This window comes from Alternaria postmessia, assembly GCF_024291825.1.
Source record: "Alternaria postmessia strain BMP 2775 chromosome Unknown scaffold_13, whole genome shotgun sequence".
NCBI classification, from domain to species: Eukaryota; Fungi; Ascomycota; class Dothideomycetes; order Pleosporales; family Pleosporaceae; genus Alternaria; species Alternaria postmessia.
In genome coordinates, this window is record NW_026260086.1 from 192,356 (window position 1) to 207,287 (window position 14,932).

Consider the following 14,932-nt stretch of genomic DNA (forward strand, 5'->3'; position numbering starts at 1 on the left):
ACACGCCGTGTCATTCACAGGGCTGACGATACTAATCTTGGAAACCTGACATTACGACTCCACACCACTCGTTTTCTATTCAGTCTTTCGTTACTTTGCTTTCATGTTGCGCAGAAATACCCTCTGTATGCGCACTATTCTCCCCTAATTCTCCGTATACGTCATTATTGCTCACCATCCAATGGACCGCTAAATGAGCTCTGCACGCAACCAGGGCTGGGTCCCGCAGACGGCCGGCGACACCCAACACAATGTACGAGACGCTGCACTGCGAGGCGCAGCGAAAGCCTTCTCCAAATCTCCCGCGAAGCCAAAGCCTTTGGTAAACACATATACTGGAGGAGACAATGGGGCTTTGCTGGCTGCAACCAAGGTCGGAACTGGCAGCCCGGCATCCTTGCGAAGCCACCACACTGGCGGATCTGTGGGCGTCAGCAAGCCGAATCTGTCCAAGTCGAACAGCTCCAACTCGCTGAGCGTGCCTGACGACCACCCCGGCCGCGTCTCCTCGCCTTCAAATATCGCTGCTCGGCTTGCGGCAGCTCGACACAGCCCTCTGCGGCCTCTACCCCAGGCCGCTGTTCCGCCCACCATGAGCGAACACCAACCAAACGAGAGGGATGTACTGCCTCCCTCGGGCAGCGTAGGGAATGTGCTTGCGAGGCTCGAATCTAAGAAACCCAGCCAGCAGCCGCGCAAGAGGAGAGGCAGCCTCGAACCGCATTCAGCTGCCACCAGTGCCCGACAGCCAGAGTCACCACACAAGCCTACCGACGACACCCCTATACCGCCAACGAACTCGCTCGTCAGAATGTTTGAGCAAGCGCGACCTAGGACGCCTACCAAACCCTCTGCACCGATACGTGTTACCCAGAACTCTCCACCCCCTGTGCGGTCGCCGAAGCCGCAGCGTGCATTCAAGTTACCTCCCGAGCCGAAAGATGACGCACCCCTGCAGAGAGTCAGGACGCAGACACCACCACCTGTGAAGCCAAAGCCGAAGCACAAGATCACGCTGCCGCCACAACATGTCGACGGCAGTAGCGAGCAAGCATACTTCAATACACCCAAGAACGATCCCCTGAAATCTCCTCCGATCAGGCAAAAACCGGTGCAGCTGGCGACAATCAACACATCGGTTTCTCCGCCTTCGAAGCCCCTGCAGAGGGGTTCTCGGCAAACACGGCCAAAGTCTGAGGACACAACGCAGTCCAAGTCCTTACAACGGCGCAGAGTGTCCGCGTCTATAGAGAGTCAACAGTCACCGTCAACACCTTCTTCCTTCAAGTCAGCAAAAGAAGAGCAGGAAGATGAGAAGTTCAAACCTGCTCTGCCTCCGCCGCGGCGATCGACTACGCGAAAAGCAGATCCCGTACCGGCTACCAGCAAACTTCAGCCTTCGGCCCCAATACAAATCAAACCTCGGACCCAAAGTCAGAACCCAGCTTCGATGCCTCCGCTGCAGAGACTCTCGCCTCCTCGTCGGCCAACGTCAACCAGTGGATCAGGTTCACCTTCAGTATATCATAATAACTACCAGAGGGAGTCTGTCAAGCAGATTACACAACACATGACTGGCGAATCTCTGTCGAGCGCCATAATGGGCGCCGCTCTAGCCTCGCATTCTCGCAACGTTTCGCCCGCACCTCGACCTATGTCAGTCGAACCTCTTTTCCCGCCGCGCAAACAGCACCACCATCACTCTCCGTTCCATCGATCGCCCTCACCGCCTAAACAATCACCTCCGAAGAGCGCCGGGAAGATGCGGACCACAATGCGCAAAGAACCGTCGTCGTCCGATGAGGAAGACAACAAGGTCGACAAATACAAGAAAAAGGGGACACGCATTATGGGCATCAAGGGACGGAAGCACCCAAATAAACATCACGAGGGCACGCGAAAGCGTTGGCGCGATCAGATAACCGAACGGGAGCGGAAGCGTTACGAAGGTCTGTGGGCAGCGAACAAGGGTCATCACATACCATCGCCTGCTAACGCGCCGCCTGACGATGACCCATCGGCTGACGTGTTGAATCTTCTGGTCAAAGAGATCTGGACGAGGAGTCGACTGCCTACGCATGTTTTAGAAGAAGTTTGGGATCTTGTAGACAGCAGAGGTGTTGGTAGACTAAGCAGGTACGAGTTCGTGGTAGGTCTATGGTTGATTGACCAAAGACTCAAAGGACGAAAGTTGCCGGTCAAGGTCAGTGATAGTGTGTGGCAGAGCGCCAGGGGCGTCAATATCAAAGTCAAGATCCGGAATTAGTAGGAGCGGAGTCAAAGGAGCATTGCTTCGGCGTTGGATTTGTCTGTTACTGTAGATCCTAGAGATACCCATAATCGTAGTAAAGTTTCCCTTTGTTACAAGAAGCATCAGTCGTCTCCGCCTCTAATTCCATCATCCGCATTTCCTTGCATGCTCAGTAATCCGGTGCTCCTAACAAAATTTGCGGTACTCCAGAATCCGCCGCCGAATTCAAGGTCATACCAATAGTTTACCGCGCAGCAGATTCCTTCTTCGTTGCAGCTCTGGCTTACCTTGTGGTACCATAGTGCCGGCAAGTATAGCATATCGCCTTCTTCTAGTGTTACTCTGAGTGGCTGCGAGTATTGAGAGTAGGGCGTAGTGTTGATGGTGCGCTGGTCAGGATCCCATGTTGCGAAAGGTACGTATTCCTCCGGCTCATCTACCTTGATCACCATATCTTTTTTTTCGAACGTGTCAGAAGGTGAATCTCCGTTGCGCTTCAGAGTATACGTAGAAGCCAGGACACTCTTCTCATTGACACAAGCCGCTTCCACCGGTGGTAAGAGAACAAAATGCTTTTGACCCAGGATCTGAACGTAGATATTCTCGTAGTTATCCTTGTGTAGGGCAGTCGTCGAGTAGGAATTTCCGAGCCAGAAGTTGATTGCGTCGGGTTCCTGCTCTAGTGCTATTCGCGCGAAAGGTATGCTTTTGGGCACATCGGCGAAAAGCGTGGAGTACTCATTGCGGAGATTGTCGTTCTGGGTTTGCGCATAGTGTGTTGGGCCTTTATAGTCTTCCTCCCGCTCTTGCCGTTGAATCTTCTCTAGAACTTCTTGGAAGGGTTCCTCGGTCTCGTATGGCTTGACGAACACTGAGCCACCTAATGGTAGCGAGACGACTGAGTCGGCGTTCCCGTGAGGTGTGATTGCTACGTTGACATTTTGACCACGCATGACATCTTTCAGGTATGCTGAATTCCATATCTTTCTTGCTTTGAAGTCTCTAGCTCCGTTCCGGACAACAAATGGCCGGTTACGCGCGACATGGCGCATGAATTGTAATGGTGATGGTTCGGAGGTGAGCGTGTCGATCGTTGATGGATTGAGGTCATGGTAGGACGTTATCAAGTCTGTATAGAAATGTCGATATTAGTCATGCACAAGGACCCTAGCAAACTTGAAGAAGTACTCCAAGTGCGTATGAAGGCTACAACACTTAAGAATGGAAAGATGAAAGATAATGTAGGATCAATCTAACAGTTCATCCACATGGTTTATGCGCAAGCTTCTCAAAAGAGTTGGAGGGTATTCGAGGAGAGAACTTTGCATGCGAGTGAAAGTATGTAGGAAAGAAGGAAGCACCTCTTACAGCATCTTGCAAGACCCCTCTATCCTCCAGTCCGGTTGGTGCAGGCCTAAGGAGATGATCAGCACGGGACAGCGTGACTACCTTGTACGCTTACCGCAATGTAGCCTGCTCTGAGCTTTTTAGTCCCAATACTTCATCGTGAACATGAACCATGTTTGCGCGTTCAGGTACTAGTCAGGCAAAGTTCGTGAAGTGGGATACTTATCGGTGTTAAGATTTTAGCGTCGGAGATACCACATTATCGTGCGTTCCGCACTCGGTCGTTCTTTCACTTTCATGATGCTCTAGCCATAACGACTCCGCATCGGCACTGCGAGCGTTTCCAGGCACATAGTCATAAGAACAAATATGCTAGAGCGATAACAAAGCTTAGGATTTGATTGTAATGCCGCCACCATGGACCGTTACCTCAACCACTATCTTAGGGAGCTTGGCCGTAAGTCTTTTCGGGCACTACTTTCAGAGTCACTTACTAACATATCCGCAGGTAGCGCGCTCATTGTCACGAAAGGCTTCTTCATTATACACGCATTCTCCTCCTACATCGGCGGCGTAGGCGCTACTAGCGGAATCTCGATGACTCCTACAATTTCTTACGATTACCGATCTCAACCGTATATTCTTTACTCCTCGCTCCATCGCCGTATGCGTAACCTGCACGTTGGCGATGTCATAACTTACACCCACCCTATCTTGCCGCAACTGAGCGGGTGTAAGCGCATCATCGGAATGCCAGGCGACTTCGTCAGTGTAGTTACGCCTGGGCGCCGTGACTCTGATTTGAGTGCAGTAGATGTCGAAGGCAAATGGGCGAGCGTGAGAGAAGAACTGATAAGGGTACCTGAGGGGCATTGCTGGATACAAGGAGATAATCTGGAATGGAGCCGGGATAGTAGATCGTTTGGGCCATTGCCATTGGGGTTGGTCAAGGCGAAAGTGCTGGCTGTTATACTGCCGTTCGAGGATGCCAAATGGCTTGGAAGTGAGCGTGATGTCATGGACCCGCAAGAGGGTGAAAGAGAGTGGGTGATGAAGTAAAGGATTGGATGGCATTGAAGTCACGACAGATTCGATCCAGGCTCTGCGACGGCTTCCAAGATTCCCCCTTGCTTGATTGGAGGATGATGATGTTCGAGCTTGCGTTTATGTGAAGCTACGTCGCAGTCCATCAGGGTCTTTATAACCTGCGTAGCCGATAAATAACACGAAAATGTGAAATTTGTCACCATCTCAGAACCTGCACACTACCAGATGGCGTATGTTCAACATAAAAACTGTAATTGTTACAATGATCCTGGTGACAATACTCTCATGAAAACCGTCAAGGTGAGTGTCAGGAGAAGAATCTCCTCACTACCAAGGCGTAGTGCCGCGCGACGGGCGCGGGCTATCATGTTTGGATCGATTCCACCCGAGAACAACACGGTGGTAAAGTTGGTCGACGCCGAAAAATTTTGTGCAAGAGGAGTGTCGTGCGCTACTCGAAGGTCCATTTCTTCATCATATCCCCGAGGTCTCATAAAAGCTCCTGGAACAAGCCTGCTAGCTGCTAGCAGGCCTGAATATCTACGAGCTTCTACGTTTACTCTCTGGGCGATGATAGATTCTGCGGTGCGGATTGGAGCGGCCGAATCTGATGATCGATTCGCCGGTGCGGCGTATAGCTCACAGCGGCAGTTTGGGGAAGTGCGATTTTGGCGCGCAGTAATAGAAAGCCAGGCGACAAGGCACACTGTATGGAACGTATGGCCGCATGCACCAGCTAATTGTACCACATCTCTAACAAGGTGTTCCGTACAGATTGAACAATCTGAGCCTTCAGGTTGAGCGCTTACGGGTACGACACCGACCATGAACAATTCGCCCTGGCTGCGAAGAGCGGGCATGCTAACTGCTGGTATCATGCTGGGCTCTTGAAAGTCTACTGACGTTCAGAGGAACCACTTATCATAGGTCGCTTGCCTTCAGTGTTTTGTAGTGATGATTCTGTTGTCAAGTCCCAATGAGGTCAGGCTATACTAGAGAAGGAAGATAATACGTATACTGTGGAATCTAGTGCGAAGAAGCATCGTGTTTAAAGAGATTGTTTCTTTGTGGCTCACTATTGTCACACTTTTATAAGCCAGCCTACATTAGAGGCATCGAACAAACATTTGGAATAGCGACGAGACGTTTGAGAGGACTATGGCGTCTCAAATCAATTATGCTAGTAGGCGGAATGATAGCAAAGTGTTGATTGAAAGCAGTCTAACTTTATCGTTCTCACTAGAGTGACTCGATCTCGCGTGCCAAAAAGCTGACTTGAACGCTCGAAGAGTATTACGCTCCTGCAGCTGAATGCCGTTCAACAGCTCGCAATCTTCCGTGAATGCCTTCTCAACACACCTCCCCCCGAAATGAATCTTGTAGTAATCTAAATACTGTCTGCTGTAACAATCCAAGAGATATCAGTTGTTTCTAGACCGCTCTCCTTCCAACCTCATTAAAATCATAATGGGACGAATCTACTGCGGTGCCTCTGGAGTATCGTCATCAGTGAGTGCAGGTACGAGAGACTGATCCAAAGACATGCTATTCGATATTAGCCTCTCCATGTCTGCCTGTTCACGGCTTATACGCTCTAGAACCTCCTCGGCTCGCTGCCTGAATCTTGATCTCGATCCCAAGTTGTCTGCTGATGCAGGCTGTTGATCTGATGACGTCGCAGGATATGTGCTTACCAGGGATGATGAGATTTCTTCATTGCTGCTTGAAATCCTGGCGGGCGGTTCAGCGGTTGGCCTGTTGCCAGAGTGGTTCGAGAGGGAAGGAAGTAACCGTCCAGGTGCTTGCGTCTCGTTGTTGCGTTCCCTTGTGCTAACATAATCAGCCGACCATATACTAATTCCTGAGCCTATAGCCCTTCGATCAGGGAACTCGCGAGCCGATCGCAAGTCAGGAAACGCTGGATCAGCAAGGTGAGGAATTGCGATTGGTGGTGGCCGCCCAGTTGACAAATCATCCTGTGCTTCACGTGGAAAGTGATTTGGAGCGGGTCGACGCACTACAGTCGTACGCTCTCTAGAGGCATCTGCTGCTTGCAGGTGCCGACCTAGTTGGTCTTGGACCTCACGAAGACGATCCAACAACAAGCTCTGTTCCTGTTGAAGGTCACGAATAGCGCGTTCAGTCGGTGTAAGCTCAGGCTGTGGATTGATGACTCTCGGATGGCCATGGAAATCAGGAAGCCATATAGGGTCACGGTTTCCATTAGCTGTCGTATGTTGAGAACTTGATGCTGAACGTCGTACGGTCTGTGGAGGATCTGCGTCTCTGTTGTTCAGATCTGGTTCCAGTAGTAGAGAGCGGCGCTGTGCGATCGCACGTGTTGCGAGAGTGGCTCGAGACTCACGTGGTTGTACTGATTGTGTGTTCACTGTCGGTGTTGGCGTCCCGGAGGCTCCCAGCGGCGTCGATGGTGTCCCAGAAGGGCCACCAACATTGGAAACGTGGTCCGACGTGTCTGAGTTCGCCCGTCCATTGTCAAGTTGCGAATTTCTGGGAGATTCATTAATCCGCAATGCATCAGTCATAATTTCACTAGCCTGCTGACGGCGAATAGCTCCCCCGTGAGGGAGACTTGATGTCCTTTGGGGAAGACTATCCGCGTCTTCTTGAGCTGGAGGATCATTTCTCACATGCTCCAAGGCAACAGCGCGAGGACGCCGGTCTATACGGATGGGTTCGCCCTGCAGTGTTCGACGATTAGTGATATACTGCTGCGGAGTGACAGCCAGGGCTTGTTCAGCACGCTCCTGTTGCTCCACTCCCACCAAACGTCGTTGAATGCCATCATTGGCCTGCCTGCGGCGATCGCTATTAGATGGTCGTATAATAGCAGCTGCTTCTTCGCGGTGGCCGAATGGTTCGCGATTAGGAGAAGATATGGGATGCAATTGGCCACGACCTATCACTGGCAGTTCGACGTTCTGAGGCGGCGCCGTACGCCCAAATCGTGGGTCTGGCTCTGAATGTAGGTGTACGAAGTCAGCGTATGTCTCCCATGCAGTTCGCACAGGCATACTTACCATACAGTTCGTGTCGACAGTTCGGGCAAGTACCTCGCTTATGACCCGTACGCGGCGCGCTCTGATCGAACCAACTCTGTACACAGACTGTATGAAACATGTGACCACAAGCCTGGAACTTGACCACATCATCTGAGAGAGGTTCCAGACATATTGTACATTCGGCATCATTGGCAACAGGCTCCGCTGCAGTGTCGACAGCTGTCACTCCTGTCATATAGAACTCAGGTTGGGATCGAAGAGAGGGCATGTAGCTCCGAGGCCGACCAGACTGGGCTGGCTGTTGAGTTGAGTTTAGCGGCGCGTCTTGACCAAAAGCTGGTAGCCAAAGACGCTGCAGGTCTATATCCAGCAGTCTAGCTCGTTCTGGACGAAGTGCATCTTGTTGCTGTTGTTCGCTCACACGCATGGTTCGATCCATGTGCCGTTGGTGCCGTTGAACTCGCCGATGCGGTACAATGATTCCATGTCGCATTCTTGCATCTTCAGGACGCTGCTCTGAGGATTGCGGCAACGTCTCCGTTTGAGGGCCCTGGTCAGCACGTCCGCGGACATCGTTCGACAACCATTCTCTGTTAACGAGCACGTGTCCGCTTCCTGGACCATCCGCCAGCCTGATAGTTTGCAGTGAGGCGCTTTGATTAAGGTCGTTTGCAGAAGCCGTCCTCCGGGGTTGGGCTGGCTCGCGCGATTGAGTCCCATCTTGAGAGTGCGAATCAATTCGGTCTGGTGGCTGGCTTGGCGACGACATAGTTACGATCAAGCTGAGTTAATTCGAATCGAAAGTGGGGTGTGGTGTATTGTCAGTGTTTGGCGAGAAAAACAACAGTTATGGAGAATTGATGGTGCTGCAAATCCAAGTGAGAAATAGTCGCGTACCGCGTTGTGGTACAAACGCGCCAAGCGACAAATCAAAATGGAAAGTAAGGGAAAGCCTGAGATGCAAGGCGTAGTTTGCAAGAGTTGCCTAGCCATAGCACTCGCTGGTTCTATGATGTCAGCTATGTCTTTGCCTATTGTAGACGTCAAAAGAGTGAGCGAAACATACCGTTGTGCAATCGTCATCTCACCATCTACCTTCCATCACCCATACCATGTTCTGTCGATGAACGGTGCAGCTTAAGATATTCATAACTAGTATATTTGCATACTCACAAGACCCGAAAATGAAACTCATGTTCCCATGCCCTGAACGCCATTGAATGCATTCTCCTTCGTATCGATTCTTCTCCTTAATCCCAGCTCTTCTTTTCCACAGACGGTGTCCCCAGCACACCAACGCCATCGCCTCTTCTCCTCCTCTTACCCAGAACTTCACTTCCCCAATCAAACATCTGCCACGCCCAGCTTCCAGCTACCATAACGCCACTCACTACGTTGACCAGCCTGACAATCAACCTCCAGAAGCCTCCCGACTCTTCTACCACGGCCAGCATAATCGGCTCGATATCGAATTTAACGAACACGCCGGGTACGTAGGTCTCTGGTACTTTGTGAGACTGTGAAGTAACAGCGTATTGGTTGGTCTTGATGGCGTGCGTGGTGTGGAAGATGTTCGAGGCAGGGTGGTCCTGTGTGGACGTGATTGCTTGGAGGAGAGGAATCATCGAAGCGTCGTCGGTGTAGATGGTGGGCACGATAGAGATGTAGTACTGAAACTTGTAGAACTTATCATCCGGTGTTGGTGTTACAGCGATAGTGGAGTCGAGGGGGTTGACGAGAGAGGGATAGTACGGGCCAAAAGACATTTCGCGGATGATATGAGAGAAGTTGAATGCTGTTGAACATTAGTGGGAGTGTCTTCGCGAGCCGTAACTCCTTGTACTCACAGGAATGGTCCAGATGTTCTCCAAACTCCATGTATCCATGGCCTCTCGCCGTGATGTGGAAGTCACCTTGGACCTTGTTTCCGATCAGACTTCCGTAGATACGGCAACTGTCAGTCTGACCGCGCACCCGGGGTGTCTTGCTGAACTTCCTCTTCCGCGCCTTGCCCAACTGCTCGTGGACATCCCAAAGCTCTTCCCATCCAGGTGCCTGCTTGCCGCTTTCTTTGCCCAATTCGTGCGTTCCACTCTCAATGTTTTTGCCAGTCCATTGCGACCATGATGTTGGGTCCTTGCGCAGGAGTTCGCCGGCGAGGGTGCGGTCACCAGCAGCGTCTTGCATGTTGACGTGAAGATCAGCGCAGCGCATGGCTACGATCACGTCGAGGTTCAGTTGCATGTCGTGGGATACGCCCTTCTCGACGGCGAATGACTGCGAGGTTGTGCCAGCGAACCAGCGCGATATCTCGGACCAGGAGAGGTAGATGCATGTCAATATAAGCGTTACTGTCCATGCGGAGGAGTTGCGACCTTGGACGAGGTATGTCTTTTTGGTTTTCGCTGTAGATAAGCGTCAGCCGTGAGGTGATATTTAGTACGAAGCATGTTGTCGCGTGGGCCTGAGAGGTCGCATCACTACATGTATCTACATATCGAGACCATGATGACTCTCGTTGGTCTGGTCTTCTTCCTGCGATCAGTGTGCGAGAGAACACTTACGGAATGCATCGAAACTTGATACGATTCCACCCTTTGCTGGCCCAAACGGGTCCTCCTCGTGCCCATGGTCGCCGTAGCCGTTCATGGTGGGCACTCAAATGTGCAATCGGGGTACTGCAGACCCAATGTCGGTTCGGTGGACTGTTAGGTAGAGGAAAGAAGCGTAGATGGATTAATGAATGACATTGACAGTTGGGGCTAATGCCGCGTCGCGAAAGGCCACCTTTGGGTGCTGCAACGGCCCGCGTCCGTGCCCGCGGAAGAGGCCCGATTTGGAAACCCCCGCCACGTGCTGGTTTCACCCCTCGAGTTTGTCGCATTCAATACTAACCATCAACTAAGCTTGCAAATCATTATGTGTTCATTAATTATACTTCGCTAATCTATGATAAATTCATCGCTATGGGAAATCCATCTCTCAAGCGGTAGTGTCTCCCAAGGCGCTGAACTTGCTGTCGCCGCCCTGGGCCAGGTCCTTGTTTTCAACCCCAGCACTAGCTGCAGTCCTCTTGGAGAGGTCGAGCTCTGCTTGCCTAGCAGGGTCGTCTTTTGTACCGATCTCACCAAACTTGGTGTTGCCGCTCATGTTGGGATCTTCTGTCAAGTTGGCGCCCTTGGGCTGAAGGACGCTTGGGTCGACATTCTTTCCAGCAGCAAGACCGGTTGGTGCTGTGCCAGCCGCACCTCCTGATGAAGCACCGCTCAGACCCTTGCCTGAGCTCATGATCTTCTCCTCATTCCATCCTTCTTGTGCGTCGCGCGCCTCGGCGTTAACAGCGGCATCGAGCTTAGTGGCGTTGGTAGTGTCGGTGGTGTTCGTGGTGGTTGATGAGGATGGCTGCTTGCTTGCTGCAGCCTTAGGGTTGCCCTCGCCAAAGGAGCCAGAGTTCTTCAGAGACTCGCCTGCTAGAGAGTCTGAAGTTACGGTGCCAACACCCTCATTGATAGGAATCTTGGATGCGGGGTCGGTAGTGACCTGAGAGTAGAGAGTTAGTGAGAGTTTCACGGATGTTATAACATGTCACATGAGGTCATGATAAGACCGCAAGGTACAACACGAAAGCGCAAGGGGCAGAGCATACCTTCTGTCCGTGCGAAGCCGACATATTGATGCGATTATAGGTTCTTGAGAGGTGGTCGTTGAAATTGGGTGTCGTTCAATCGATTGAAATGAAGAAACTATATTGGTTTGAGTGATGTGAAATACTTTGGTACGGTGCAAGCCGTCGTATGTATACCTCCAGCCCTCACGCCCCAGTGTACTTGCGTCATGACCTCGTCACATCGAAACATCCCACCTTGCTTCAGCCCTACCAAAACGACCCCGCTCTGGTCGAACGGCCGTAGATCGGAAACCGGCAGAGAATCCACCGTTCGTGTACTAGACTTGGGCATGCATGCATGCTGCGGCTGAGATGGCGTCAGGAACGGGTACTACTCGGCAAGGCGCTGTTGCTACGTGTGATGCACGCGAGCACTTGTCATTATCTCGTGTATCTGGCGTCAACATCACATAAAACACACGGGATGCTGGTATTAATCAACACACTCGTCATTCTCGCAACTTCATAGTACGCACATGTCGGAATGTTGACTTGTTGATTCATTTCATTCATTGATTATCGTAAGACTGCTCTTGCAGTCCGGCTACTAAACGCAGTGATAGTGGCCATCGTAATCGTGAAAACGCCCATTATGCTTCGGGTATCTTATTACTCCTTCTCGTACAGTACTCTACTGCTTGCCGCTGGGGTCGTTCTTCTGGGGGTATCCGTAGTCCTTGCCAGTTGTGTCGGCAAGACCAGAGTGGTCCTTCGCCTCACGAGAGACAGCATCGTTGGGAATGCCGCCAAGTCCATCCTTAGCCTCACGTCCGGCAACACCACCAGCTCCGACAGCGGGGTCGCGGATGGCACCACCACCTGATGAGAAAGAAGCTTCTTGGCGACCGGAGCCAACGTTTACGGTGCTAGCATCGGCGGAGTTGAAGTCTGAGGCGACGGGGGGCTGCTCGGGGAGAGGGAGGTTGGACTGAGCCTCGTTGACAGCTTGGGTGTTACCCTTCATGTCGGTGGTGGTGTTGGAGTAGCCTTGCTGAGAAGAGACCATTTTGAATGTGTTTGTGCTGTATGTATGTCAGTGTGTGAAAAACAGACGCGTGCATGCTGGTGAGTTTCGAGTCTCGCGCCGAAAATGACAACTTCGAAACTGTCTACCACACCATTCGGTGGAATTAAACTTACGTTGTTGGTATGGAGAGGGAGTTGAAGTCGTAGAGAATTTAGATTTGGTGTTGAAAATGTGATAGAAGTTGTGGTTGTGATACTGAAAAGAAACGAATGTTCAGGCGCGTTGGACTTTTATTATGGTAGCGGGGAACTGAAGCCCCACCGGTGACGTCGAGTTGATGTAATTCTCCATCGAAGATTCACGTCAAACTCTGACCAGGCCCTTCTCACATCATCGCAGATCGGGTATGCTTCTGCAAATCTAGTTAGCGCCGTCTATGCTTCGGAAGGAGCGAGCCGCAAAGTGTCGCGTGTGGTGTTGGCCGAGTGGAGGCGTACCAGGTAGTGTCTCAGGCCTAAGCGACACCAACCTTGGTCAGAACCTCACAACCCTTGTAATGAACGACGACGACATCAATCGGCAACCTTGGAAGGATTAAAGTGATTATATATCGCAATTGCAGACAGAAACCCATCGTCAACACAACCATAGCTTAAGCGTAACACGAAGATTTCGATCCAATGACAAGCCTCAAATTCGTAAACCAAACAGGCTCGAGAATGAAAGTAGAGTAGAAGAGAAGTGAGGAGAGTGAAGTTTGGAGCCCCATCTCAAGTTGTTGAATTTCCAAGGATCAACGGCCTGCCCGAGTTTCAAGGATGTTCAGGGTTGTGCGGGTATTCTTCGGCTTGGAAGTATTGTCGAACGTCCGAAAGGCTCTGGTAACGGTCGCTGCTCATGGGATCGAGGCCCAGTTACGCAGAAACCAGTCCTGGAAGCGAGTTACTTGAATGTCTGGGTAAACAGCGTTGAGATAGGCGGGCACCACGAAATCGTAGCGCCCCTCTGCTGTCGCAAGGAGCGGTGCGAGCCGCCTTTGTCCAGCGGTGTCTCCTCCCAATTGAGCCATTGTCATCTGGTACTCAAGGTCTATGTAGTCCGTCAGCATCTGAGTGTGCGTCTGTACAAGGCTGTTTACTTACTCGCGGGGGCTTGGTAATCGATGCTAGCCCAGGGTCTGTCTAACAATATCTTAGCAAACCGTCTCTTCGGGCAAGGATGGACTATATTTACTTCTACACGCCCTGATGGTTTCGACCAAAGCATGAACAGTCATGCGCTCACCACACATGCTCATCTCAGAAGGCCATGTAGGCATGTCGAGGGCACGAACCACGAATTGTGCCACATCGTACGCAGAGGTTAAGCATATCGATGAGAGATTGTTGGCTGCGTCGTAAATTGGCGCCATGGAAGTCATCTGCCGGGGGTCGGCAATGAACTCCCCCTCGTTACCATAGCCGCTGTTGACCCCGAGGCGATGAGATATCATCCCATTTACAGAGAAGCGCTCGTATAGTATGCCACAAACGAAAACCGTATACTGCATATGGCTGCGATAATGATGCAACAAAGCCAAAGCTGAGTTGCGTCCCCGATCGAGCAACGCATTCTGGCCTCGCAAACCTGGCTGGCCTTCAAATTCTGCAGGCGCAAAGCGGCGTACCCTGCACTGTACAGCCGCTTCTATGAGGCGGAGTTGTGGATTGCCCATGACAGTTGAGATGACTGTGTCAACGCCCATTAACGCGTGTTGAAGCGAAGCGGGGTTATTGTAATCCACAGCTTGACAGTTATAGCCGGACGCTATGAGGCTTGTTTGATGCTGATGAGTATCAGTGCGGCTCCTTGTAGTCAAAATATGGTATATAATTCCCCTGAGGCACTTACAGTCCGTGATAGGATGATCAGCTGGTGGCTCGTCGAGTTATTGATCTCCTGGGCGATCAAGAGTGCTAGGCCAGAGGTACCTGCAAACGTAAGAAGGATGTCTGCACGAGTGGTGTTCTTGCTTGTCGAACGGATGCCTTACCTGCTATTGCGACGCGCATATTGCTGGACATTGCTTCACCAAGCTTTGTTCAGTCGAATGAATATTCTGGGGGATGTGGACTTATGACTTCAACTCTGTAACTTCTGTCCCACAGAGCTCAGACGTAAGTCGGGCTTCAATATTGTGCCCATCAACACCCTCATTGTTATGATATAGAGGCCCGTGACTCACAAGGGTGGCACTGGATCAGTGAAGACGGTGAATGGGACGCACAGATCATAGCAGCCGGCCTGAAATGTTCCAATAATGCTGGAAAGCGGCGTTCATTGGGACATCGCTTACAATGTAGACGTATGTGGAAGTGACGTTACCAATGAGCATGTTTTGAAGCGTAAAGTAACAGACGGAAAGCCTGTTGTGTCAAGAAATCTCCTCAAGCCCAGTCTAGTGCTAGCATGGTGGGAGAACGACTGCCACCGTCTTCTGTAACGTTCAAGGATGTTCGGAGGTAGGCGTGGCGAGATATGGTGAAGGGCTGAGGGCGGAATTCTTAGCCTCTTAGGACCAGTTGCCTATTTCCAACGCCTCTTCCGCTAGAACGCTGGTCGCCAGCCGATATAAAGGGGCCGATTCGCTG

The 14,932-nt window shown here is 51.4% G+C and overlaps 7 protein-coding genes across 7 annotated transcripts; 2 read left to right on the forward strand and 5 right to left on the reverse strand.

The window, feature by feature from the left end:
• Positions 1–193: 193 nt before the first annotated feature.
• Positions 194–2,266, forward strand: J4E82_003126 (uncharacterized protein; the record flags this gene model as incomplete). The annotated part of the gene is made up of 1 exon (XM_051729415.1): positions 194–2,266. The coding sequence occupies one exon, from the start codon at positions 194–196 to the stop codon at positions 2,264–2,266; it is 2,073 nt and encodes a 690-aa protein (XP_051590799.1).
• A 107-nt stretch (positions 2,267–2,373) lies between these two features.
• Positions 2,374–3,772, reverse strand: J4E82_003127 (uncharacterized protein; the record flags this gene model as incomplete). Its single annotated transcript, XM_051729416.1, has 3 exons — positions 2,374–3,380; positions 3,613–3,665; positions 3,714–3,772. The coding sequence occupies 3 exons, from the start codon at positions 3,770–3,772 to the stop codon at positions 2,374–2,376; spliced, it is 1,119 nt and encodes a 372-aa protein (XP_051590800.1).
• Positions 3,773–4,015: 243 nt separating this feature from the next.
• Positions 4,016–4,657, forward strand: J4E82_003128 (uncharacterized protein; the record flags this gene model as incomplete). Its single annotated transcript, XM_051729417.1, has 2 exons — positions 4,016–4,055; positions 4,107–4,657. The coding sequence occupies 2 exons, from the start codon at positions 4,016–4,018 to the stop codon at positions 4,655–4,657; spliced, it is 591 nt and encodes a 196-aa protein (XP_051590801.1).
• Positions 4,658–8,918: 4,261 nt separating this feature from the next.
• Positions 8,919–10,317, reverse strand: J4E82_003129 (uncharacterized protein; the record flags this gene model as incomplete). The annotated part of the gene is made up of 3 exons (XM_051729418.1): positions 8,919–9,463; positions 9,516–10,073; positions 10,233–10,317. The coding sequence occupies 3 exons, from the start codon at positions 10,315–10,317 to the stop codon at positions 8,919–8,921; spliced, it is 1,188 nt and encodes a 395-aa protein (XP_051590802.1).
• A 333-nt stretch (positions 10,318–10,650) lies between these two features.
• On the reverse strand, positions 10,651–11,338 carry J4E82_003130 (uncharacterized protein; the record flags this gene model as incomplete). Its single annotated transcript, XM_051729419.1, has 2 exons — positions 10,651–11,208; positions 11,315–11,338. The coding sequence occupies 2 exons, from the start codon at positions 11,336–11,338 to the stop codon at positions 10,651–10,653; spliced, it is 582 nt and encodes a 193-aa protein (XP_051590803.1).
• A 628-nt stretch (positions 11,339–11,966) lies between these two features.
• J4E82_003131 (uncharacterized protein) lies at positions 11,967–12,341 on the reverse strand (the record flags this gene model as incomplete). The annotated part of the gene is made up of 1 exon (XM_051729420.1): positions 11,967–12,341. The coding sequence occupies one exon, from the start codon at positions 12,339–12,341 to the stop codon at positions 11,967–11,969; it is 375 nt and encodes a 124-aa protein (XP_051590804.1).
• Positions 12,342–13,197: 856 nt separating this feature from the next.
• J4E82_003132 (uncharacterized protein) lies at positions 13,198–14,676 on the reverse strand (the record flags this gene model as incomplete). Its single annotated transcript, XM_051729421.1, has 6 exons — positions 13,198–13,391; positions 13,445–13,483; positions 13,536–14,127; positions 14,193–14,272; positions 14,335–14,377; positions 14,638–14,676. The coding sequence occupies 6 exons, from the start codon at positions 14,674–14,676 to the stop codon at positions 13,198–13,200; spliced, it is 987 nt and encodes a 328-aa protein (XP_051590805.1).
• Between the last annotated feature and the right edge of the window lie 256 nt (positions 14,677–14,932).